The sequence below is a fragment of the Babylonia areolata genome, chromosome 1 (assembly GCF_041734735.1).
Source record: "Babylonia areolata isolate BAREFJ2019XMU chromosome 1, ASM4173473v1, whole genome shotgun sequence".
In the NCBI taxonomy this organism is placed as follows: Eukaryota; Metazoa; Mollusca; class Gastropoda; order Neogastropoda; family Buccinidae; genus Babylonia; species Babylonia areolata.
The window spans coordinates 20,787,159-20,814,004 of NC_134876.1; the positions used below are offsets into that span (position 1 = coordinate 20,787,159).

At 40.8% G+C, this 26,846-nt stretch overlaps 1 protein-coding gene across 1 annotated transcript in view; it reads right to left on the minus strand.

Moving 5' to 3' along the window:
* Positions 1-1,104: 1,104 nt before the first annotated feature.
* LOC143280662 (uncharacterized) overlaps positions 1,105-26,846 on the minus strand; it is a 63,283-nt gene continuing 37,541 nt past the window's right edge. The window contains exons 3-16 of the mRNA XM_076585395.1: positions 23,318-23,911; positions 22,481-22,622; positions 20,554-20,832; positions 19,666-19,872; positions 18,617-18,793; positions 17,010-17,120; positions 16,011-16,079; positions 14,904-15,160; positions 14,088-14,234; positions 12,611-12,754; positions 10,238-10,316; positions 9,801-9,859; positions 4,028-4,099; positions 1,105-2,577 (exon numbers count right to left, since the gene is read on the minus strand). Coding sequence (XP_076441510.1) covers positions 2,446-2,577; positions 4,028-4,099; positions 9,801-9,859; positions 10,238-10,316; positions 12,611-12,754; positions 14,088-14,234; positions 14,904-15,160; positions 16,011-16,079; positions 17,010-17,120; positions 18,617-18,793; positions 19,666-19,872; positions 20,554-20,832; positions 22,481-22,622; positions 23,318-23,911 — 2,469 coding nt within the window. The 3' untranslated portion in view covers positions 1,105-2,445. The remainder of the gene's footprint in view (positions 2,578-4,027; positions 4,100-9,800; positions 9,860-10,237; positions 10,317-12,610; positions 12,755-14,087; positions 14,235-14,903; positions 15,161-16,010; positions 16,080-17,009; positions 17,121-18,616; positions 18,794-19,665; positions 19,873-20,553; positions 20,833-22,480; positions 22,623-23,317; positions 23,912-26,846) is intronic.

The following is a 26,846-nucleotide window of genomic DNA, read 5'->3' on the forward strand; positions in this document are numbered from 1 at the left end:
TCCATGGTTACATTTCTTTTTTCAAATGTTTTGTTTCCATCTCCCTCCCTCCCCCATCCTCTATGAACAAAACACTGAGGGAAATAATTGATGTCTCCCTTTCTCTACCCATTCAAAACACAATTAGAAATGACACATGAAAACAAAAAACAAAAAAACCCTGTTATGTCAATTTTGCTGGCCATAGTCTTCACACACACACACACACACACACACACACACACACTCACCTTAAAACTTAACTTTTCAACAACAACAAAATTTGAAACATCTATCATAATCTGCTATTCAAAAGTTATACATAAGATTATCAAAAAGTGGTACTGCAAGGTGGGTATAGAAAAAATGCTTAAAATGCTTATCAACAGGCAAGGAATAAAGAGAGTATATACCTGAGACAACCTTTTCTTTATAGAAACAACAAAAAACAAAAACAAAACAATGAAATACATGGGGAATGGACAAAAAAAACTTTTTTTTTTCAATGCACAAGACAACAATGGAGAATAAAAGAACACACACACACACTCACACACACACAACACACGCGCACACACACACATACACAGAGAAAAAAGAAAGACACACATCTTCTCAACTGATCAGAATCACAGAGAGAAAGGGCGGAATGTATCAAAAAACTATTTTTAAAAACAACAACAATAATGATAAAAAAAATTCTGGAAAACAACAAACTTTGTCAACAACAGGAGAGCAGATCAACACTCAGACCAGGAATGTTAAACCTGCAGGGATAAAAATCAAAGGCTGACAGTAAGTTTCTGCTGTCAGGCAGAACAGGGGGTGACAGTCTCATGTTAATTATACATAGCTTCCCTCCAACCAGTTTGCACACAATAATTAAAAAAATATAAAAAAAAGAATTGATAAATAACACAAACATATAAAAAAAATAATAAATAAAAAAAATCAGGAACTTTCATCTGAGAGATTTCTGGAACTGGTGTTGTGTACATGTGTGTGTGTGTGTGCGTGCGTGTGTGTGTGTGTGTGCGTGAAAGAGAAAGAGAGAGAGACTGCGTCTGTGTATGTGCATGACTGTGCGTGCATGCATGCGTGTATGTGTGTGTAGAGACCCTGTAAGTGTATGTGCGCGACTGTGCGTGCATGCATGCGTGTGCGTGTGTGTGTTTGTGAATGTGTGCGTGCGTGATATCATGATGTCAGTTTGCAGTGAATGTATAAATTGGTTTATTTCATTATTCAGTCACCTTCAGTCAATGAGTGTTGTACATGGAAAGTGTTCTGAGCTCTAGTTGAGAAAAAGCGCTGAATAAGTGTTTCATTATCATTATTATTATCATTACTATTATCATGTTCATTGAAGATTCTGGATTTACCCCCCCCTGTATGGAAGATGAAGGAGTTAAGTCACATTCAGATTTATCATCAACATAAAGATCAAGCATCAATCAGAGAAGTTACTGTCAAAGTTTATCAACAAGAGTTTGTTGTTTGTTTGTTTTCTCCATATACCATGTCAAGTTCATGAACATTTATTGTGAAACTCTTCAACAGTATTTGTTTACTGTAAAATTTATCATGAACAGTTGTTTGCACCAGATGTCAAGATAATCCACATTAATTGTACTTATTCAATATAGAGGTTTAGCAATGACAGTTTGTATTTGGTTGTTTCTTTGGGTGTTTTTTTTTCCACATGTCATGTGAATTCATTGTGAAATTCCTCCACAACAATTTTCCCCCAGCTCTCATACAGAATTCTTTTTGAAATGTATTCAACAGTTGTCCAGATCCATCATGCCAAGAGAATGACTGTAGATATTTACTGTACAAGTTACCTACACATTTCGCAGAATTACTTACAAGTCATCCACACATTTCCAAGATGGAATTCCAGAACTTGTTCAGCAGGCTCCATCAACAGCAACTTTCTCCCACATCTCCCACAAAGTCAGTGTTTTCTGTTTTCCATGAAATGCATCTGTCACAGTTTTCCTGGTCTCATCTGAAGTTCTGTAGTGCTCTCATATTTGATTATCATTCATCAACAATCATTTTGTGGATCATGGTTCTGTAGTGCTCTCATATTTGATTATCATTCATCAACAATCATTTTGTGGATCATGGTTCTGTAGTGCTCTCATATTTGATTATCATTCATCAGCAATCATTTTCTGGATCATGTTTCTGTCCTCAACAGTGATGATCCAAAGTGAACTCTCCACACTAGTTCAAAGTGAAATGTCCTTGCCACTGTTTCTCACCTGGGAGGAAATGTATCTCTCTCTGTCTCTCAGTTTCAAGGAGGTGTCAAAGTGTGTGAACTGATCCATATACGCTACACAACATCTGATGCATTGTTAAAGAAATAAAATAAAAGGTACAGATGCTTGACCTTCGCATAAACCCAGCACTGGGATCAGGCAAATCAGAATGCATCAGTCACAGTAGCTGTCCTGATCAGTCGTCACAGTTGATGAAGCTGACGAAGGTTTCTTTGGCTTCCGCACCTGACTTCCTAGCAGGTAGAGTAGGTGTTTCGGTCAGGTCTTCTCTTTTTGCCCTTTGGACGCGCACCGATGCTCGCCTTTGCTGAAAACCAAAACCAAAAGAGTGATCAGTTCTGTGAAAATAGTGATGTTTATCTTGTCAAATTTTATGCCGTTAGCATCAGTTTTATGACTGAATGTGTGTGAGCGTGAGTTTGAGTGAGTACGTGTGTGTGTGCGTGTGCGTGTATGTGTTGTCTATATGTGTGCATGAGTGTGTGTCTATACTGATGTGCAAATATTCATGTGATTGAGATCAGACAGACAGCATGAAGGGAGGAGAGAACAGGGACGAAGTGTGAATAAAGGAAAGCATTTTCAACACCATTTGGGCACAAAGACCTCTTCATTTAGCCAGGAATGTAAAGAATGGTTTCCTCACATAAAAAGTTTGTATAAACAATGTGTAAACTCACACAACACGAAGGGCCGGGCGAAAAACAATGCATCAACACCAATAAAGATGATGAAGTATGTTATACGTAAACTAGTCCCACAGCAGTAAACTATTTTGATTCTTTCTCATACATGTTCAATGGCCTAACGATTCTGTCCTTTGAAAGAAATACTTAGAAAATGATGCTTTTAGAAACAAAAGACAAAATTCTTACCTAATATCATCATCTTAGATGAACAGACTATAAATAAATAAACAAACAAAATTCTAAATTCTTTCCAGTTATCACTTTATTACCCATTTGCATGAGAAAGGGAGACCTGATTTTCATTTCAGTCACAAAGCAAACTACTTTAAGCGGAATATTTACATTCTCAAAGAGCGGAGGCAATATTACTATTCAAACAAATCAAACTAAAAGCAAATGTTTTATTTTTATTTTCAAAGGAATAAAAATGCTTCGCCAAAGGCTAAAGGGTAACAATGTACAAGAGGTTCAACTTCTGAGTTGACAGAAATTTGAATATCATGCCAGAAATGAAAAACATTTGGAATGTTTGCTGTTCTAAACTGCACTCCCTCACAATGCCTGTGCATGCGTGTGTGCATGCGTACGTACATGTATGTGTGTGAGCCTGAGCAATATTTTTTCAGTGCTTGATACTATTTTGTCATTCATTATGAGCACATCAAGAAATTGGTACAAATTACTATCGAAAGGGGGGGGGGGGGGGGGGGAAGAAGCACTGGGGGGGAAAAATGTATATATATATACATATATATATATATATATATATATATATATATTCAAGCAAAAAAATTTTAAAAACCAAATGCAAGTGCTTTGTGAGCAAAACCCTCATGTAAGCCTCAACCATTACAAAATATAATACACAAGCAGTATTAGGGTATTTAAAAAGATCTTCTTTTTTTCTTTTTTTTTTTTGATAAATATACAAAAACAAATTGACTAAAAAAAAAAAAAATTCCAGAGTAGATAAGGTGTCTATGTGCAAAGAAGACGGCAAAGAAGAGGAGGAGGAAGGAAGAAGAAGAAAAAGAAAAAAAGGAGGGGTTGTAAGCGGAACATGCATACCATGGTAACAGCATTCCGTTTACCCGAGAATCGCGAGCCGATGGAGTCTTTGCCCTTGCTGCGCATTGTCACCTGAGGGACAGACGACCCCGTGTCACACGCATTGCCTCACATCTCACTGCACTGACAATCATTTCGCACCCCCCCCCCCAACCCCCCGCCCCCTGCCTCGCCCACCCCACCACCCTCGTCTTAGGCCCTCATCTTGCAATGTGTAGGCCCTCATCTTACAATGTGCAGGCTCTCATCTTACAATGTGTAGGCCCTCATTTTACAATGTGTAGGACCTCACCTTGCAATGTGTAGGCTCTCATCTTACAATGTGTAGGCCCTCATCTTGCAATGTGTAGGCTCTCATCTTACAATATGTAGGCCCTCATCTTACAATGTGTAGGCCCTCATCTTGCAATGTGTAAGCCCTCATCTTACAATGTGTAGGCCCTCACCTTACAATGTGTAGGCCCTCATCTTACAATGTCTTAGGCCCTCATCTTACAATGTGTAGGCCCTCATCTTACAATGTCTTAGGCCCTCATCTTACAATGTGGAGGCCCTCATCTTACAATGTGTAGGCACTCACCTTACAATGTGTAGGCCCTCATCTTACAGTGTGTAGGCCCTCATCTTACAATGTGTAGGCCCCCATCTTACAATGTGTAGGCCCTCATCTTACAATTTGTAACCAAACTTGGCAGTGTCAGCCTGAAGTGTTCTTGTGCATTATGTTTATTGTACTGTGTTGTGTTGTGCTGTGGTGTTTTAGTATTGTGTGTTGTGTTGTGTTGTGTTGTGGTGTGGTGTTTTAGTATTGTATTGGTAAGTTCTTGTGCATTGTGTTCACTGTATTGCGGTGTGGTGTGGTGTTTTAGTATGGTATTGTAAGTTCTTGTGCATTATGTTTATTGTGTCGTGTTGTGCTGTGTTATGGTATGTTAGTATTGTATTGATAAGTTCTTGTGCATCATATTTACTATACAATGTTTTGTTGTGGTGTTTTAGTACTGCATTTGTACATTCTTGTGCATTATGTTCATTGTATTGTGTTGTGGTGTTTTAGTATTGTATTGGTAAGTTCTTGTGCATCATGTTTATTGTATTGTATTGTACAGTGTTCTTGTGGTGTTTTAGAATTGTAATGGTAAGTTCTTGTGCATTATGTTTATTGTATTGTGTTGTGGTGTTTTAGTATTGTATTGGTAAGTTCTTGTGCATCATGTTTATTGTATTGTATTGTACAGTGTTCTTGTGGTGTTTTAGAATTGTAATGGTAAGTTCTTGTGCATTATGTTTATTGTATTGTGTTGTGGTGTTTTAGTATTGCATTGGTAAGTCCTTGTGAATTATGTTTATTGTATTGTATTGTATTGTACTGTGTTCTTGTGGTGTTTTAGAATTGTAATGGTAAGTTCTTGTGCATTATGTTTATTGTATTGTGTTGTGGTGTTTTAGTATTGTATTGGTAAGTCCTTGTGAATTATGTTTATTGTATTGTATTGTATTGTACTGTGTTCTTGTGGTGTTTTAGAATTGTAATGGTAAGTTCTTGTGCATTATGTTTATTGTATTGTGTTGTGGTGTTTTAGTATTGTATTGGTAAGTCATTGTGCATTGTGTTTATTGTGTTGTGGTGTGGTGTTTTAGTATTGTATTGGTAAGTTCTTGTTATTATGTTTATTGTATTGTGTTGTGGTGTTTTAGTATTGTATTGGTAAGTTCTTGTGCATTATGTTTATTGTATTGTGTTGTGGTGTTTTAGTATTGTATTGGTAAGTCCTTGTGCATTATGTTTATTGTGTTGTGTCACGCTGTGGTGTTTTAGTATTGTATTGGTATTGTACTGTATTGTATTGCATTACTTTTTGTCACAACAGAATTCAGACTGCTCTTCCCAGGGGAAAGAGCATTACCGCTGAGCAGCACTATACCTTTTTTTTTTCTTTCTTTCTTTTTTCTCTGTCTGCTAGTGCATTTGTTTTGTTTTACAATGAAAAAGGATCTTTCTATAGGAACAGCCCTTGTGTTGCTGTGGGTTTTGGGGTTCGGTTTGTTTTTTGGGGTTTTTTTACTGTGCGCTAAGTGCTTGCTGCGTACAGGACCTCAGTTTATCATCTCATCTGTCAGATTAAATGGGAGCAAGCATACTTATGGTCCTTACATTACACATGTCACGAAACTCAGCAATGACAGCCTGACCCTTTATAGTTTATGTGCATTACTGCAGCATGCCATGACAAGCGATGTTTGTTGTTGTTGTTGTTGTTTTCTTTTCCTCATTTCCCCCTTATGCACCAGCTGATACATTTGAAAGACCTTCTCTCCTTCTCTTTGTCTCTTTCTTTGTGCTCTTGCTTGTCTTTGTGTGACTGGGTAGACTTCTCTCTTTTGTGTTTATCTCTCTTTCTTTCTCTCTCTCTCTCTCTATCTACCTATCTCTCTCTTTGTGCTCTTGACTGTCTGTGTGTGAGTGGATAGACTTCTCTCTTTCTCTCTCTTTCAAGCGTGTTGAGTTAAGCTGATGGTCAGGCATCAGCTCAGCAGATGTGGTGTAGCATATATGGATTTGTCCGAATGCAGTAACACCTCCTTGAGAAGTCGACTGAACTCAACTCTTTCGCTTTCTCCGTCTTTCTCTCTCTTTCACTGCATTAAATTTTTGCTCTGTCCTTGTCTGTGTATGATTGGATAGACCTCTCTCTTTCTCCCTCTTTCTCTTCCTTTCACTACATTTTAGCTCTTTGCTTGTCTGTGTATGATTGGACAGACCTCTCTCTTTCTCTGTCTCTTTCTCCGTCTTTCTCTCTATATTTGCTTTTGCTTGTTTGCATATGAGTCGGTACACCCCTCTCTTTCTCTGTCTTTTTTTCTCTCTCTCTTATGCTTTTGCTTGTCTGAGTAGACAGATCTCTCTTTCTCTGTTGTGTGTGTGTGTGTGTGTGTGTGTGTGTGTGTGTGTGTGTGTGTGTGTGCTTTTTCTTGACTGTGTGTAAATGGAGAGACCCGTGTTAATTCATTTAATGTCTATCCACATTAAGTGATATTAGACACACACACAAAAAAAAAAGCGGGGGGGGGGGGTGGGGGGGGGGCGGTTGGGGGGGAGGAAGGAGGGAAAGGGTAAGGGGAAAAAATCACAACATTTACAACAATCTGGCTAAAACAATAACTTCCAGCTAAGGGAAAGGGGAAAGGATACTGACAAAGCTAACTCTGCAAGTGTGTGTGTGTGTGTGTGTGTGTGTGTGTATGTGTGTGTGTGTGTGTGTCTGTGTCTGTGTGTGTGTGTCTGTCCCTCTTTCTCTCTCTCTCTCTCTCTCTCTCTCTCTCTCTCTCTCTCTGTTCTTGCTTCTCTGTGTATGGGTGGAGGGAATGTTTGCATTGCAGTCGTTTTCTTTTCCTCTTTCAACAGGATGTCCCTGTCCGTCCTATCGGCATTAGTTTCCTTCTTTCAGTGTGACTGTCAGATACGACTGTGTGTGCTTCTCCTGTCTATCTAGACAACCTAGACAGCCTGTCTGTCTGTCTCTCTCCTTAGCGGTCGCACTTCACTTTCGCAAACACACTTGGCTTTCACATGCACACAAAGAATGTTCTGTCACTGCTGAGTTTTATCAACTAACACCCTTCCTGACAACCTGACAGGGAAGTAAAAATACAAAGAAAGAAAGTCCATACTTGAATGCATAGAAACGGTGACCATGAAACACAGATTCTTGTCCTCGACAAACTTTTTTTTTTTTTTTTTTTTTAAGCTCTGAATATGCTGATATTCAGTTTCCTGCAGGTTTCAAATGAAAATGATTTGCAAATAGCTGATTTGGATGCTCAGGGTTTCTCAATTTTTAAAAAATAAAACAAAATTTTAAAAAATTGAGTAACTGGTATCAACAGCATGTGCCTTTAGATTTTCAGTTTCAGTTTCAAGGAGGTGTCAAGTGTGCAGACTGAGCCATACACGCTACATCACATTTGCTATTAAAAAAATAATTTAAAAAAAGATATTAACTCTTTTTATACTAAGGTATGCTATAGCGTACCTCATGCGCACAGCGCTTTGTTACTGTGGTACGCTATAGCGAACCAAGAGTTTAAAAATTAATAGTTCATAAGTTAACGGTTTTGTGCGAAACTAAACAGCACAGCTCTATTCTACATGCATCCAAAAGTGCACCTGTATTTTTATTGTGGCTGAAAATGCCTTTGTTTGAGTACAATACATGCGAGCGTACAGTTACCCTTCTCGCTCACTCACTCGACAAGATAGTGTCTCTGTCAATTTTGGCAAGTACTGTGGCTCAAAGTCGAATGCAAACTGATTCTATAGTGGATATCCACTGTGCATACGTATTTGCCCATTCAAATGCTACAATTAGGAAATGTCTATGGCTGCAAAAGACCACATTTGTAAAATTTTTGTTTTGAGAAAAACTGACCCCCTTTATGTCAGTTGTGAAAAACAGATTTTTTTTCAAAATATGATAAATCAGTCGATAATTAAGTGAGTGCTTTGAAACTTTGCGAAATGTTAGTCCATTCTATTATTAGTAACAGCACAAAATTTTACCGCTGTATGTAAGTGCATTCATTTTTAGATATTTTTCTTGTAACATAAACAAACGGCCAGTACAGAGAGAATAATGATGGAAGTCATCAGGCACGAGAGAATGAGTTAAGAAACTGAAGCAGATGCCAAGCTATGTGTCAAATCAAGACAATGGTCAGCTCTTGAAGCCAACCCTATGTGTCAACCCAAGACAATGGTCAGATCTTGAGGGCCAACCCTATGTGTCAACCCAAGACAATGGTCAGATCTTGAAGCCAACCCTATGTGTCAACCCAAGACAATGGTCAGATCTTGAAGCCAACCCTATGTGTCAACCCAAGACAATGGTCAGATCTTGAGGGCCAACCCTATGTGTCGACCCAAGACAATGGTCAGATCTTGAGGGCCAACCCTATGTGTCGACCCAAGACAATGGTCAGATCTTGAAGCCAACCCTATGTGTCGACCCAAGACAATGGTCAGATCTTGAGGGCCAACCCTATGTGTCAACCCAAGACAATGGTCAGATCTTGAGGGCCAACCCTATGTGTCAACCCAAGACACTCGTGTGTATATATATATATATATATATATATATATATATATATATATAAAGAGAGAGAGACAGATCTCTCTCTCTCTCTCTCTGTCTGTCTGTCTGTCTCTCTCTCTCTCTCTCTACACACACGCACACACACACACACACACACACATATATATATATATATATATATATATATATATATATATATATATATATATATATATATATATATATATCTAACTCTGCAAGGGAAAGGACATCAACACAGCTAACTTTGCAAGGGAAAGGACATTGACACAGCCAAAGGAAAGGACATTGACACAGCTAAAGGAAAGGACATTGACACAGCTAAATGAAAGGACACTGACACAGCTAAGGGAAGGACATCAACTAATCTAACTCCGCATGGGAAAGGACATCAACACAGCTAACTTTGCAAGGGAAAGGACATTGACACAGCTAACTCCACAAGGGAAAGGACATCGACACAGCTAACTTTGCAAGGGAAAGGACATCGACACAGCTAACTTTGCAAGGGAAAGGACATCGACACAGCTACATATCTAGCACTACAAAAATGTGCAAAGACTACACAGTGCAGAAATGTGTACAAGCCAAACCAATATCCAGCCCAGCATGCGAACACTCCCTGCACCCAGCGCCCCATGCAAGGTGGACAGAAAACTCACCGGGGTATTATCGTCACACACCGCACCACTGTCCCTCTCTCCCTCTGAACCTTTCAACCCTGGAACAAAACCATCTTTGTGTCACTGATTACTTTATGCCCATTATCTTACAACAATAAAATGCAATACAATATGATAGAATACAATACAATACAATACAATACAATACAATACAATACAAAATTGTACAGTGCATTTCTGCACAGTACAGTACCACACAATATAACACAACACAATACAACACAACACAATACAAGACAACACAACAAAACACCACACCACAATGCAATACAACATGACAACACAATACAACACAACACAACACAACACAGCACAACACAACACAACACAAAACAGGATAACACAACATAACACAACACAATGCATATCAAAGGCATGGGTCCAGTCTACATGCTTCATGCAGCTGCTTTCCTTACCCAAGGTGGAGGAGGATCTGTAGTCTGAAGTGTCACTGTTGGTGGACGTGGTTGACTGTCGTGAATACACCACTGCTTTCTGCAACATGAACACATGAACACAACCATCAGTGTCACTGCTGGTGGACGTGGTCGACTGTCGTGAATACACCACTGCTTTCTGCAACATGAACACATGAACACAACCATCAGTGTCACTGTTGGTGGACGTGGTTGACTGTCGTGAATACACCACTGCTTTCTGCAACATGAACACATGAACACAACCATCAGTGTCACTGCTGGTGGACGTGGTCGACTGTCGTGAATACCACCACTGCTTTCTGCAACATGAACACAATGAACACAACCATCAGTGTCACTGCTGGTGGACGTGGTCGACTGTCGTGAATACAACCACTGCTTTCTGCAACACATGACAACACACCAAAATGTCAAAGCTACAGTCGCGAATGTGATACAACCCAAACCATTCCAGACATGAACACTCCGCAACCATCGCCACTGCGGTGGACGTAGTCGACGGGTAATACACCCCACCATGCTTCTCCTGAACCTTCAACACATGAACACAACCATCTTATGTGTGACGTGATCTTTATGCCCATATCACAACAAAATGCATTACTTGAAATGAAACAATAATACAACATACAATGTAAAACAATACTTGGGTACAGTGGCATTCTGCAAACACACAGTTCGCACAATAACACAGAACACAACCAACACACTGGGAGAACAACGAATACACCACTACACATGCATCAACATGAAACACATGAAACACAACCACATCACTACACGCACGACAGCAAACACCAAGCTTCACAAACAGATAACACATGAACACAACACATGTCATCAAGGCATGGGTACAGTTACATGCTGATCACACTGCTTTCTCAACTACTGCTGGTGGACGTGGTCGACTGTCGTGAATACACCACTGCTTTCTGCAACATGAACACATGAACACACCCATCAGTGTCACTGTTGGTGGACTGGGTCGACTGTCGTGAATACACCACTGCTTTCTGCAACATGAACACATGAACACAACCATCACATCAGTGTCACTGTTGGTGGACGTGGTCGACTGTCGGCAATACACCACTGCTCTCTGCAACATGAACACATGAACACAACCATCAGTGTCACTGCTGGTGGACGTGGTTGACTGTCGTGAATACACCACTGCTTTCTGCAACATGAACACATGAACACAACCATCAGTGTCACTGCTGGTGGACGTGGTCGACTGTCGTGAATACACCACTGCTTTCTGCAACATGAACACATGAACACAACCATCAGTGTCACTGCTGGTGGACGTGGTCGACTGTCGTGAATACACCACTGCTTTCTGCAACATGAACACATGAACACAACCATCAGTGTCACTGTTGGTGGACGTGGTCGACTGTCGGCAATACACCACTGCTCTCTGCAACATGAACACAACCATTCACTGGTGGTGGACTGTCTGGAGTTCACCACCACTTTCTGTCACATGAAGACATGCACAACCATTCAGTGTCGGTGATAGTGCACTGTGCACCACTACTTTCTGCAAGATGAACACAACCATTTTCATGTGATTCGATCAGCTGACATTTGTTAGGGAAAGAAACTTGCGCGGGTATGGTCACGTAACAAGATCCATTGGCCTTGCTAAAACAATCCTCCGAGGAACTGTTGAGGGAGGGAGACAGGAGTGGAAGACAGAAAAACTGATGGACTGACAGCATTGCAGAATGGACGGGAAAACCATGTGCAGAGACCCAGGCTTTGATACACTATGAAGCAGAAGATGTGATTCCTACTCTCTTTTTTTTTTCTTTTCTTTTCTTTTTCTTTTGTCAATCATGGGCAGCAAAAATGTTATTATTTCATTGCATTTTATCTTACATTATTTCATTTTTTCACACTTAATGCTTTTTGTTTGTTTGTGTGTGTGTGTTTTGTTTTGTTTTGTTTTGCCCATGCATTGTCTCATAGATCTCTGCGTTTTGTTGTTGCTGTTGTTGCTCAAATAGAATGGTTATCAGGGACTGAATGCATTTGTGAACACATACATACAAACATACAAATATATATGATTAAATATATATATATATATATATATATATATATATATATATATATATATATACAGACAAATACATACACAGCAGTATAACACTCTATACTGCTTTACTGTCTTCACACAGGTACAGAAATTCACCCGTTGAACACATGCAAGTACAACAAAATAAACTGCAAAATAAGCCACTAAAGCTGAGTACCCTAACTGAAGACCCAAACCAGAGGAAGGTAAAGAGCTAAAAGGTTAATCAAGACCCGCGAGTGAAGAGCAAGTCAGCAGCTGACCTTGTGCCCTTTGACAGGGAGTTCACTGTCGCTGGCGGAATGGAGGCGGCGTGAGGGTTTGATCTTGCGGAAGAAGTGAGAGATCTTGTCCTGCACGGACTTGCTGCGCTTCCCCTTGCCAGACACCCTCAGCACCGGCTGACCCTGAACAATGGTCGTCAGAGGGGCCGTTTCAACGGTGATAACATGATGATAAGTATCGTGAAGAAAGGGTACAACATGATTCTATTCGTAAAATATACGTTGGATTTATTTGACTGACCAAATATTCAAAGTTGAAAGGATTGGCCAATGATCTGTCAGAATTTCTCCTCTTCCCTCTGTTCCCCCTCCCCCACCACCTTACCCACCAGTCTTCTAAATTTTCTTCTTTTTTTTCCTTCGTGTTTCTCTTCTATCAGGCCGATTACTCTTGTGATAATAAATCTAATCTCATGTTAATGTTGATATTAGCATTATTTTACTATATTATGTACTGTTAGTTTATTTGTTTTATTTCATTTTTTCATTACTTACTGTTTATGAATGTTATTTGATACAACTGATAATATGGTTCATCAGCCGTCATGATAAAACTGAAGTGCAACGTTGTGAGCACAGTATAAGCTTTAAGCTTGTTGATGCTCTTTTGTCATTCATTGCATTTTAATCATGCGTATTGTTGAATAATTAAAGATTATTTAAACCAACATGATGATTACGAGAATAATAATGAGAATAATAAGAAGAATGATTATGATGACAATAATAATGATAATGATGATGATAAAAAAATCAAAAACAAAAATAAGAATGATAAGAAGAACAAAGGGCGCAATAGCCAAGTAGTTATAGCGTTGGACTTTCAATCTGAAGGTCCCAGGTTCCAACCTCGGTAACAGCGCGCCTGGTGGGTGATAGGGTGGAGATCTTTCCGATCTCCCAGGTCAACACATGTGCAGACCAGCTAGTGCCTGAACCCCCTTTGTGTGTATAAGCACGCAGAAGATCAAATACACACATTGAAGATCCTGTAATCCATGCCAGTGCTCAATGGGTTATGGAAACATGAAAATACCCAGCATGCATCAACCATGACAGAATCATCGGCAAGTCGATGTTGGTCATGTAACGGAAAGAAGAAGAATGACAACAACAGCAACAGTAACAATAATAATGATAATAACAATAATAATGATAATGATAATAATGATAATTTGATAAATGAAGATTGATAATATATAATAACATATATGATAAAATTCAGAGCAGTGTTTCTTATTCAGAAACCTGTGTTCCTTAAAATATGTGTTATTTTGTTTCACTGTCATGTTCATGTGTATATGTCAGACTTGACTGTGGGCTGAAAGACTGTGTGGTGTGAGAGTTAAGCCTTTAGATCAACAAATAATTTCCAAACTTTTTTTTTTTTTTTAAAGATGGGGAGGGGAAGTTATCAAAGAAATGACAGAAACAAAATATTTTTTAAAAAACTGACATCATGAGGAGCCTCCGGATGGCTGAGGGGCACCTCGTGGTCTGACTGTGAGGAGATGCTGGACGCCTGGGAGGCTGGTCGCTCAGAGCTCAGCCCGAGACTGAACGACACCGGTGCCCTCTGCTCCTCGCCCGTTTCTTCGCTCTCCTGTTCATCGCAGGACAGACCAGAACGCATCTTTAATACCAGGTGTTCCATAGTCACAAGGAATGTTTGGGGGTTGGTGGCGGGGGAGGGTGTGGGGGCTGGTACATCAAGGGAATAAATATAAATCTGAAATCACACGCAAACACTAATAGGGTAGGATTTTTGACACATATTCATATCGTACATAAAACTGCAAGTACACACACACATCGTCTCTATAGAGGGAGCTGGTTCCAGACAGGCAGCAGCTGGGCCATGAAAAGAGAAAGAATGCTGACCAAAGCACTTTGCTCTGACAAAAGGGATGTGAAGCTGACAAGTATCAGAAGAAGAATGGAGCTGACAGAATAGAATTCATGTGTGGATGATTTCTGTAAGATATCTACGAGCAGCGCCAAGAAATAGCTTGCAAATCAAATAGATGTGAGTCACTGACTTGTACTGAAAAGGTAGCAAGTGGAGAGACAATAATAACAGAGGCTTGAACAGAATGGAATGTATATGTGTGGACAATTCCTGTAGGATATCTCAGAACATTGCCAAGAAAGAGCAGAAAATCAGACAGATGTGAGTTTGCAGCTTAACCTGTACTGAAGAGGTAGCCAGTGGAGAGACTGTGATATTAAACAGAGGCGGGACCTGTTCTCGTCTAGGTGACTTGCAACCAACCTGTTCCGATCCGCAGGTTGCCCCTGGTTCAGACAGGGTCAGGGTTTCTGTGGAGGACTTGCTGGTGCTTTCTTCAGGCTGCCCTTCCTGGCTGTCAGCAGCTTCCTGGCTGCTGGAGTTCGAGCCTGGCGGTTTGTGCGAGGTGCAGGGGCGAGCTTGGGGAAGGAAGGCGCTGGCTGCTGATCGGGTACGACCCACTTTGGGTGTCAGGGAGGGTGGGTCGTTCTCACTGATGTCCTCTTCCGCTATTCTGGCTTCTGTTTTTTGGTGGGCGAGAGAAAACAGTGACATAAAAATTATTAAACGTCCATAAACAATAAGGAGTTATCTGGGTTTGTTCCAAAGTACCTTTCGTTTACCTGTGTGCTAACTGAATTGGTAGCATAAGCAGCATTGACTTCTGGGTTTGTTTCAATGTACCTTTTGTTTACCTGTGTGCTAGCTGAATTGGTAGCATAAGCAGCATTGACTTCTGGGTTTGTTTCAATGTACCTTTTGTTTACCTGTGTGCTAGCTGAATTGGTAGCATAAGCAGTACTGACTTCTGGATTTGTTTCAATGTACCTTTTGTTTACCTGTGTGCTAGCTGAATTGGTAGCATAAGCATCTTTGACTTAAAATTGTGTCCCTTGTACATGGAAAGAGTTACTGCTCTTTACTCTCCTTGCCTCATTATTCTTTAATTTTGATTAAACATTCAAACTTGAAATAAGCCAAAGCATCGATTAATGAATGTATACAAAGAAACATATGTAAGCTTCAACTGAAAGAAGTTCGTTATCATTTATCATACAACCAGCCATTTGAAACTACTTTTTGGACAATTTGTGAAGCATGTGTTTCATCTGGTCTTTAAACGACAACAAATATACATAGACTGGACAAAAATCAATAACTCACAAGAGAGTCTTTGACTCTGTATGGGAAATGAACTGGTCTTATATGAACTTCTGCACACTTCTTGTTCTGATGTTTGTGTGTTATCCATTCCACACTCTTTTTATTGCAAGTATCTATTCTGGAAAAAAAAACTTTTTTTTTTAAATTGTAAGAAACAGAAAACAACAAGCACAATTTACTTCTCCATAAACACACTTGTGCACTCACCTGATGGTGTTTTGGCATAAGGGGTTTTCACACAACCTTCAGAATAGGATCTTGGTTTCGCATAACCATCTGAAACAAGATTACCGATAAAAAAGAAAACCTTCAAAACAGACTGTAAAAAGTTTTGCTGACCATTTTATTAACAATACCTTTCAAAAGATCAGGTCATAGGTAATAAATGTCATCAGGAAATAACTGACATGATTATTTAACAGTCCAAGTTTCCATCATTATTTCAGTTTGATGAAAATACTTTTACAGCAAGAATGCTCAAATTATTATAATACATGCTTCCATTTGCATATGTATGCATGCTCAACACACACACACACACACACACACACACACACACTTACATGTACAAACTATTCTGAGAAGCACAAACAAACTACAGTTGATATACTAAGTGTAGGTAAATGTGTCAATGTGTAAATGCTTCCTTTTACTTTTATGAATCTGCATGCACGCACAAATACACTTGTAAGTAAAGGGACAGTAACTAAGGTATCTGACTACATGTGCACATGTATGATGCATGTAATATGTGGATAGACATATACATGCCCACAACTTCCAGCCTGCTGCCTGCTGCTGTTTTCTAAGCACTGTTGTTGTTTTTTAAAATGAAGCCCAAGCATAAGCAAGCTGCCAAACTAACAGTAAAGAAAAACACTTAGGTGGATGCTTCAGTGGCTAATCTTTTAGTAAACATGCATAAGCTCTCCTCTAAAGCATGTTCGCACGCGTGTGTGTGTGTGTGCGCGCGCACATGTATGTGCATGCATCTGCGTGTGTGGGCACGTGTTGCGCAAGAGCATGTACACACAAGCACACGAAAATTTGCATCAAAGCACACATGCATACCGCACACACTCTCTCCCTCTTGCTCTCTCTCTCTCATACACGGAAGAGCAAGCACGCACAACTCCACAGCATCTGCAGGTTTGAACCCCTCTTCATCATGACCATCACAACAACTCGCTCTTCAGTGCCCCTTACCGTTCCCCTTCCTCCAGCAGGGCGTGGGGGCCTGCTCAGCCTGCTGATTTTCCACCTCACTTTTCCACACATCAGCCACCTCCACATACGATGACAGCGCTCCATGGCAAGCTGATGAAGCAAGAGACACTACATGCTAACAACCCACAACCAGGGTATACAAGGCGGAGGCTCACTACGCATGAAAAAAGCAATGGCAAAGTAAACTGTGACCACAAGGAGAAAAAGGGAGAGAGGCCGATACAAGAGAGATGAAGATACATTGAGAGAGAGGACAGAGATAAAGAGAGGGAGGGAGAGAATGAGAGAGAGACAGACAGACAGACAGACAGACAGAGACAGAGAGAGAAAGTGAGACAGAGACGGAGAATGAAAGAGAGGGACAGAGAGAGAGAGAGAGACAAAGAGAGAGAAACACACACACACACACACACAAGCACACACACACACACACACACACACACACAAGACACACAACACACACACACACAAACACACACACACACACACACACACACTCACACACACATTCAAACACACTTGCTCAGATATATGCTTCATACTTACGTGAAATTATAAAATCTACCTTTTTTTTCTTTTAGTTCAGTCTTTGATAGTATATAACAAATAATAATAAATAAATAAACATATACAAAGAAAGGAAAACAAAAACAAACCCAAAGACCCCACAATATACCCAGTCTTTACCGCTCCGTTTGAACAACAAAATGTGCCACTTCTTTTACACTCTTTGTAAACGATAACGATTCATTTGTCTTTTTCACTTTGGCACAGCAGTAGCTCTAGACAAAGCAATATCACAAGGTGCTGGACAATACTGGGGGTATTGGGGGTTTGGTTTGTTTTGGGGGTTTTTTGTTTGTTTGTTTGTTTATTGATTGTTTGTTTTTGACACAAGCTTGCTACTCACAGAATCTAACTCAGAATCAAAAACAACATTTGTATTTGTATTTGTATTTGTATTCCTTTTTATCACAACAGATTTCTCTGTGTGAAATTCGGGTTGCTCTCCTCAGGGAGAGCGCGTCGCTACACTACAGCGCCACCCTTTTTTTTGTATTTTTTCCTGCGTGCAGTTTTATTTCTTTTTCCTATGGAAGTGGACTTTTCTACAGAATTTTGCCAGGAACAACCCTTTTGTTGCCATGGGTTCTTTTACGTCCGCTAGGTGCATGCTGCAGACGGGACCTCGGTTTATCGTCTCATCCGAATGACTAGCGTCCAGACCACCACTCAAGGTCTAGTGGAGGGGGAGAAAATATCGGCGGCTGAGCCGCGATTCGAACCAGCGCGCTCAGATTCTCTCACTTCCTAGGCGGACGCGTTACCTCTAGGCCATCACTCCACACAAGCTGAGAATAAGCACAGAAGGAAGATGAGAAACACAACAACAACAACAGCAATACAGCACAGAAGCATGAGAGTATGACAGTCATTTCTGATAATGACCATCAGAACAGCAGAGAAAGCAAATAAATACTACAAAAAGCAAACCAACCCCCTAAAAAAAAAAAAAATTTTTTTTTTTTTTTTAAATGTGCACATGCAAAAAGCTTCACAGCGAAACAACAGACTCCACCACTCACATGGGGGAGGAGACATGGCCATATAATCGTTATCGTCATCATCGTCAGCAGTCTGCAGGTCGACTGATGGTGGCCTCTCGTTGACGTAGTATGGCCCCGTAGAGGTGTGGGGGGAAGGGGGAGGTGGCAGGTTCTCTGAAAATGAGATCCCACTGTCTGCCGCACTTCTCCGCAGCCCTACAATAAAAAAAATTTTAAATAAAATAAAAAAGATGCACTTTGGGTTACAGAATAAAGAATAGAACACAAACATTATACACGTAAACTATACCACATCTGCGTCAAAAAAAAAAAAAAAAAAAAAAATCTTAATTATGTAGTGGGGAGGGGTGAGGGGGGAAGGAAACAGATGCCTGAACTTGGCACAATGGTCAGGCCAAGACAGTCTCTCTGTATAAAACATTAAACTAAAACTGAAGTGAAATAACTATTAAAAAGTATACACACACACACACACACACACACACACACATATATATATATATATACATATGTGTGTGTGTGTGTGTATGATGTATGATAGTCAGTTGTGTCCGACTATGACCATCAGAACAGCAGAGGAGGCAAATGCTGTCCAAACTATCTGGGCTAGAATTTGATTATAGTGGAGAGTGTCTTGCCCACGTTACATCCCTACTCTCTCGGCAAAGAGTGTTTTTGGACAGTCGGCACTGGGATGGTTCCCAAAGACAAACCAGCCCCCAAGACTGCAGCACTAAGAGCCAGTGCAATTTTGCCTCCTAGTTTGAGAGTCATAGTCCTTCACAAATGACTAAGCTGTAAATAATTTCCCATTAATTATATATATACATATAGATAGATGGATAGATAGATAGATATAAGTACAATATTCATAAGCAGAACAAAAGGATACAGCAGTATTCCTTCCCTCAAGGCTTGACTAAGTGTGTTGGGTTACGCTGCTGGTCAGGCATCTGCTTAGCAGATGTGGTGTAGCGTTAGATGGATTTGTCCGAACTCAGTGATGCCTCCTTGAGTAACTGAACTGAACTAACTAAACTGAACTTCCCCCCTTGCAGCCAACTCACTCATGTCCTCCACAAACTGCACCAGACGTTTCTGCAGGGCACTGAAGCCGTTTTTCTCGGCCAGCTGACAGGGGAAGGCACCGTCGCAGTTCTCCATACAGGCGGCGTGGATCATTCCTGGGTAGCACAGGAGCTCCTCGCACACCTGAGTCAAGTTGAACTCCGCCGCAAAGTGCAGCAGCGTCGGCCACTGACTGCTTGCCTGATCTGATGGACACAGGTGGTTTACCTCCAGGTAAATTAAAACACTTATGCTAGGTTGGGTTTTCTGTTTTGTTTGGTTTTGATTTGTTTTCCTCTTTTTCTTTCTTTCTTTCTTTCTTTCTTTTGAAAGCAGAAGTGGTGTTGCGAATATGGATGGAATGGTCTGCATGTTTTGACATCTCCTTGACATTGAAACTGAAGCAGTTTTATCACAACTGGGGATGTGGGGTGTCACCCAAAATGTTGTGGGGGAGGGGAGGTGTGAAGGGGTGGGATAGGGTTGGTTGGGTGGGGCAGGGTGTGTGTGTGTGTGTGTGTGTGTGTGTGTGTGTGTGTGTGTGTGTGTGTGTTCATATGTATGCAAAAATTCATTAAGTTTTGTTCATGCTTCTAAAGGAAGAAAAAATGCTGGTGCTCCATGACCTGCATGCAACTGAGGCCACAAAAAAAAAAAAAAAAAAAAAAAAAAAGTTCATGCTTCCACTACTCTGAACTGTCACAAACACACACACACATATATATATACAGAATTGAAAATTAATTAAATCAGTATCAGAGTAACCAGCATTAAAAACAAAACAAGCAAAACACACACAAACACACACACACACACACACACACACACACACACACACACATACACACACACACACACAAAGAAAAAAAAAAGAAGAAATAAAGTACCTCCAGCACTTTGGTCATCCGGCTGCAACACATTCGTCAGTCCCTTGGGGAACTGTGAAAATGCCAAACGCTTGGCCAGCATCTTGTCCATCTCTTCCATCTCGGACAACCTTGACCCTGACACACCCATCGCCTTGCACAGCACCGTCATGGGAGATGACTCCTTCTCCAGTAGGCATCGCAGCTGGTCCATGGCTGTGCGCACGCGGAACGTTCCGCTCCCCAAGTTGTGCTCGTCCTCCGACAGAATCATGAAGTCCACTTTGCCCACCAGGTCACCTGAAACAATGGAACAGCTCACGTGGAAAGATTCCTCTTCTAAACAATAATACTCAATTGTATTCATTAACACTCTAACAAAATGTCTTCAATCACCGATATGTGTGACAGGACATTAAACAAAATTCCACCTCCTCCTCCTTCTCATGCGGGAAGAGACGACAGACTAGAATCAGAATGGAATCTGAATATATCTTTATTACCAAGTGTACTGGGGTCACAAGGAGTACCGGAAGGGATTAGTACATCATGGGTATAAACATGAATTGGAGATCATGTATATACTAACACAAATACAACAGGGTTTTCGACATGTATGCGTACACATGTAAGTGCTTGTGCATGTGCAACAGGATCCAAATTCTGTCAGTTCATCAAGCTAGCTGTGATATTCATGGGACAACAACAGATCTGAATCTCAGTAAAACAGAAAAAAAAATATGGCATGAAGAGAGTGATTTTGTTTAGTTAGCTTTGCAGGGTAACTAGGATCCAAAGAGAGCATGATTTTGCCACATATAATTTATATATGCATGAGATAAATCTAAATCATGGGGGCTATGGGTTTTCTTTACAAGTTTTTCATCAACTGATGAAATGATGAAAACATCTTTAAATTTTTTTTTACCAAGACCAAATTTGTTTGAAAATGTACATACTGTTGACGCACATGCACAACAGTACACACAGGAACATAGGTGCATAAAACAACTAAATAACTATATTATAATTATAGATTTGGTCTTCATTCCAATCTATGTGAGAAGAGATAATCATGTTCTATTTCAAATTCCAATTGATACTGGTGCCAGTGAAGCTGAATGAAAAACAATATTGGTTTAACACTGCTAATGAATGAGTTAACATGTATTCTCTTGAAAGGAATGCTATAGCTCTGGCACCCTACAAGGAAAAAAGGGTCTTGGCAAATGATACACTGACTGCTTTTATGTTTCGGATTTTCACTGTGATGTCAGTGTGTCTGCATATGATATGTACACAAGTGCAAGTTACCTGTAATTCGAGAACACTTGAACAAAATGTGTCAAAGCAAAACAAAAATACACAAACAAATGACTATCACTGCAGGGAAAAGACCACGTAAACAGAAAGAGAAAAACAGAACTGATCATATTATAACATGCTACTATTATGTAAAGGAGATTTGCATCACAAAAGAAAATTCACTCTGAAATTAGCATTCAGAAATCATGCCAATGAATGGACATAAAACCAACGACTAAGTAAGTAAATGAATAATATGTTAGAATGTAAAAACATTCATTTAATGAATAAATAAAGTAGGCAGTATAACAAATTCATAAATAAGAAAATGATCAATCAAACTGTACATATATATATATATATATATATATACTATTTTCAATGAATGAAGAATTATAAGGCTGCCGGAAAAAGAGGAAGGTAGTTAGGGATAAAGCGGGGAGGTAACCTACTCCCGGGAGATTATCGGCCATAACTGCATTCGTTTTCTCCGCATAGGCGGATAGTAGTTTGCACAGGACAGGAATTGGACACCCTGCCGGTGTCTGCACTAGTAAAGTATGTGTAGTTAAATATAAGTTTTCTTTAAAAAAATTAAAAAAAGAATTTAAAAAAAAACAAAAAAAAAAACAACTGCACTGACTAGGAAGCGTGGCTAAGTAAAGCGATGCCACCACACGCTTCATGAAGATGTGCCGTGAGGGTCCGCTGTCACTCTCTGTCACCATGGTAAGCGTTCCGTCCGCCTCTCTCTCCATCAAAACCCACACATCGCGACCATCGTTCTGCACAACGACAGCCAGGACTGGTCATTGATCATGCCAACGATGCAGCACAGGTAATGAAGTGAGCAACAACAACAAGATAACCACAAACCGCATAAAGCCATCACCTATCTGCCATATTACAATAAATATTAGCACGGAGCAATGTATACTTTTTATTTTCAATCCAACAAATTAAAGGGGACATAACAATAGATTTTCTCATGATCATGATGCTTCAGCTTTCAAACGTTTTCTTTCTTTCGAATATTCTTACTTAGATCATCCATGCTTTTGCCTTGTCTATTTTACAGTTTGGCAACAGGCATATATCCCTAATATATGATAAATACATACCACTCAATTACAATACATCTTCTTCTTTTACAATAGTCTAGATAAAAAGGACACATACTAAGCTCCAGCAAATGTACTTAATATGTACAATGATATCAAACAGGAAAAAAAATCCACATGCAAATCAGTAAAACTTTATATATATATATAACCACATGCCAGGCAATACCAGCATGTGAAAAAAAAATAATGGTTTACAACACAGAGCACTACAAAGGCTTATAAGCAGACAAATGGGATGAATGTCAATGACAAAAGTAGACACACAGACATAGCCACACAGACACAGGTGTAACACACACACACACACACACACTACACACTCACAGATACACACACACACACACATAAACACTAACCTCATATATCACTTCAGGCATCACTCTCATGACACTGTTCAGCTGCCGGGGGCGGGGAGGCGTGTCGTAGACATCGTCCATTTCCCCATCCCCATCCTCCCCCTCCCCATCCCCCTCCCCACAGACATCAAGTCCGGAGGAACACACCGACGACTCATACACCTCAATCAGTTTGATCAACGCATTGCTGACGGCCTCCTTGGAACCGTCCACGAACAGCCATTGATGCGACAGCACCAGAGCACAGATGGTGGTGCCCAGATTTTGCCGCAGCTCGTCATGTGTCACGCCCAGGAAGATGATCAGGGTACGGTGGTTAAAGCGTTCGCCGCACCTCGACCAGAACACGGAGTTCTGTGGCTCCAGCAGGCAGGGGGAGACCAGCACGACGCAGGTCTGGTTGCCAGAGAAGAGGTCGGGAATGGAGTTGTGGTTGGGCTCGTGGTGGAGGTGGGACAGAATGCGGTAGTTGTCGCTGCGCAGCTTGTTCTGCAGGAAGATGGCCCAGGAGGCTGCGTCAGCTGCATGGATGAAGGCGATGGCCTCACTCTCTCCTTCGCCCCGACCCCCCATTCTGCTGTGTCGTTGAAAATACTGCACAAAAGGTGGTGTGTATAAATATAATATGTGTGACCAGTCAGTACTTAATATATTCTTTAATTACTGATTATCAATTTGTAATAAACAATCTTAGTATAAAAAAAAATTAAGATGCTGGTCATAAACTAGTTATGATTTTCATTATACTAGGTTGCTGAGCTTCGGTCAATGAAGCACATCATTTTTTGGGTGTGCTGGTTCAAAATTGATGCTTATATATAATTTTATTCAATTCACTTTTTCTTTCAAAGTTAAACTTTTGCTGCCTGCAAATGTAAAATTATGATTCACATGCAATATGCAATCTCCATCTATGCATTATAATCCCAATATAATGTAACACACACACACACACACACACACACACGTTGCTGCTTCTCCGAACTGCAAGCATTTCAGCACGCAAACTTCAGTTCGTAATTTACATGATCAAGCTATGTTCCCGACAACCATTAACTTTCTACAAAAACTGATCCGGCATTACGAAAGAGAAACGTGAAAAAAACTACATGACCACCATCACAACTGACAAACAAGCTGGGAAAGGAAAAGGATCGAACGGTAGATAACTAAGCGCTGCACACCACACCACAAAGTTTTCTGTCAGTCTGTTAGGTTTCTCCAGTGTTCTTCCCGAAAGGCAGCCAACTTTCGAAGAGTCAAGAATTTCAACAATATTTATCTACTTACTATACTCGTCAGCACACCAGTTTTGTCAAAATATAACACATTATTCAGTAATTCGGATTTTCCAAGCGTCGAAATGTCAAGGCTTGCACGCACGCTACCACAACGCCATAAGCACTGGTGCGTGAAGCAATGTCTTCTTAGCGGTCAAAACACTGGTAGAAAAATTAAAATGAATACCTGCGTTGCTTTCTGCTCGTTTTATTTTTTTCCCTTGTAACACCCACATCAAAATCTGCCTTTCCGTATCCTCACTCTAAACATGAAAATGTCGACTACTAAACATGTTCCCCACGAGATAAAGAAAAACGTTTGTGTGCAAGATCTGTATCACACTCTGGCACTTAGCAGACGACAAGATAGCCGATCGCTGGCTAAATACTCATTATGTACAAGTCAGAAGGTTTATTATCCAAAATGATCTGACGTCGGATGCCTGTTGCCCTAAACCCTGGACTTGACTACAGAAACGTTCGCTTCCACTGCATCTACTTTGTTCAAGAACACTCATCGAACTGCAACAAGTAGCTGACAGAAACCTGTGAATCAGCCGCTTTCACAAGGTATGTTATAACTGAGTCATCTCCCCCTCCCCCACACCATGACTGCATTTCGTTTTCATGAATCCCATGCTCTCGTATCATATTTCATGATAAGTATATACTCCGTGCATTGATAGCTTGCCATCTCCTATTTATGTAACACGCACCGTTGATGATGAAGAGGAAAGGTGGATCAGTTGGTCACAGGATTAATATCCGCGAACTCTGGCAAGCTCACATGCGGGTTTCTCCATGGAAAAATGCATCGTCTGCTTGTGCCTCCCCAATACAATGTGAATTTAGGCCCCAAGCTAAGCCAATAACAATGCGCGATGCAGGTCACAGAGAACTTGTAGCCAATGAAAACCCCTCTCTTAAACATGCGGTATTTATTATTAGTAACACGGCTATTCCCACTACTGACGTCTTCCTCGTTGATCCCTCCTTCCCGCCCCACCCCCTCTCCTCCTCTGGCCTTCCCTTTCCTTTCTCCCATTCTCGCCCCCCTCTCCCTGCTCCTCCCCAAATCTTGTGTACAACTCGTGTGCGTGTGTGTGTGCGCGCGCGCACGCGCGCATCAATTAGGTGCCAACTGCGACTGAACATGCAGCGCAGAACTAGCTGAATCCATCACTTTGCAGTTCTCTGGAGAAAGCCGTAAGTGTTGGTGAACTTACATAATGCTAAAACTGAGGAATGTTCACAGCAGTGTGTGTCAGTCGCTGCACTACGCAGGGAGGCTGGATTGTTCACTGTCTGTCAATTAAGATGCTGATATTGAGTTATTTTTGTTGTTGTTTTACTTTGATCCCTTTTTTCGACTGATCGGTTGTCGCGGCCACCCCCACCCCCCCCTCCACCCCCCGGTAACTCACTTGCCTACCACCCCCAATCCAGGTGTTTGCCTCTAATGATGTGTGTGTGTGTGTGTGTCACAGTGTGTGTGTCAGTGTGTGTGTGTGTCTGAGTGTGTGTGTGTGTGTCGGTGTGTGCGTCAATGTCAGTGTTTGTGTGTGTGTGTGTGTGTGTGTGTGTGTGTGTGTGTGTGTGTGTCAGTGTACTACTGACGAACTTGAACGCCACTGAGGACTGAAGTTAAGTCTTCCGTCCGTGCGCTGGCACCGCAGTCCCTGAGTTAAAAAGTTGGTCAGTTTTGCGTTGCACCGAAAAAAAAAAAAAAAAAAAAAAAAAAAAAACCACCTCAGTGCCTGGCGGTACTGGCTGGCGTAATTCACGGTCATTAATTTAAAGTTCCGTAAAACTTTCACGACGCCAGGGAGGCTGATGCATTAATTGTGACCCTTGTCCCTCTCCCATCCTCTCCCCTAACTCCAACCCCACCTTCCCGTTCAGTTTCAAATAATGACGTGTCTTTTGACGACTCTGTGTTGTCAACAAAATTGACGTATGATCAGCCGAAGCATACACTTTTTTACGCCCGGATTGTTCAGCTAACTTACAGCCAACCACTTGACGTCACGGAAATTCCCGTAGTGGTTGTACAAACTTGACTGTGGGTTCAGGAACTGAAGACACTGCTTTCAACCGAGTTCCACTGCGTGGTTTGTGTAACCTACATGTTGTGTTGTCTGGCAAAGAGGAAGTAGATGCTGCGGAAGAATTAAGTGATAGGATAAGCAGTCAGAATAAATTTGGTGTTGTTGTGCCGGGCTACACTGAGCTGCCTGTTTTGATGTGTC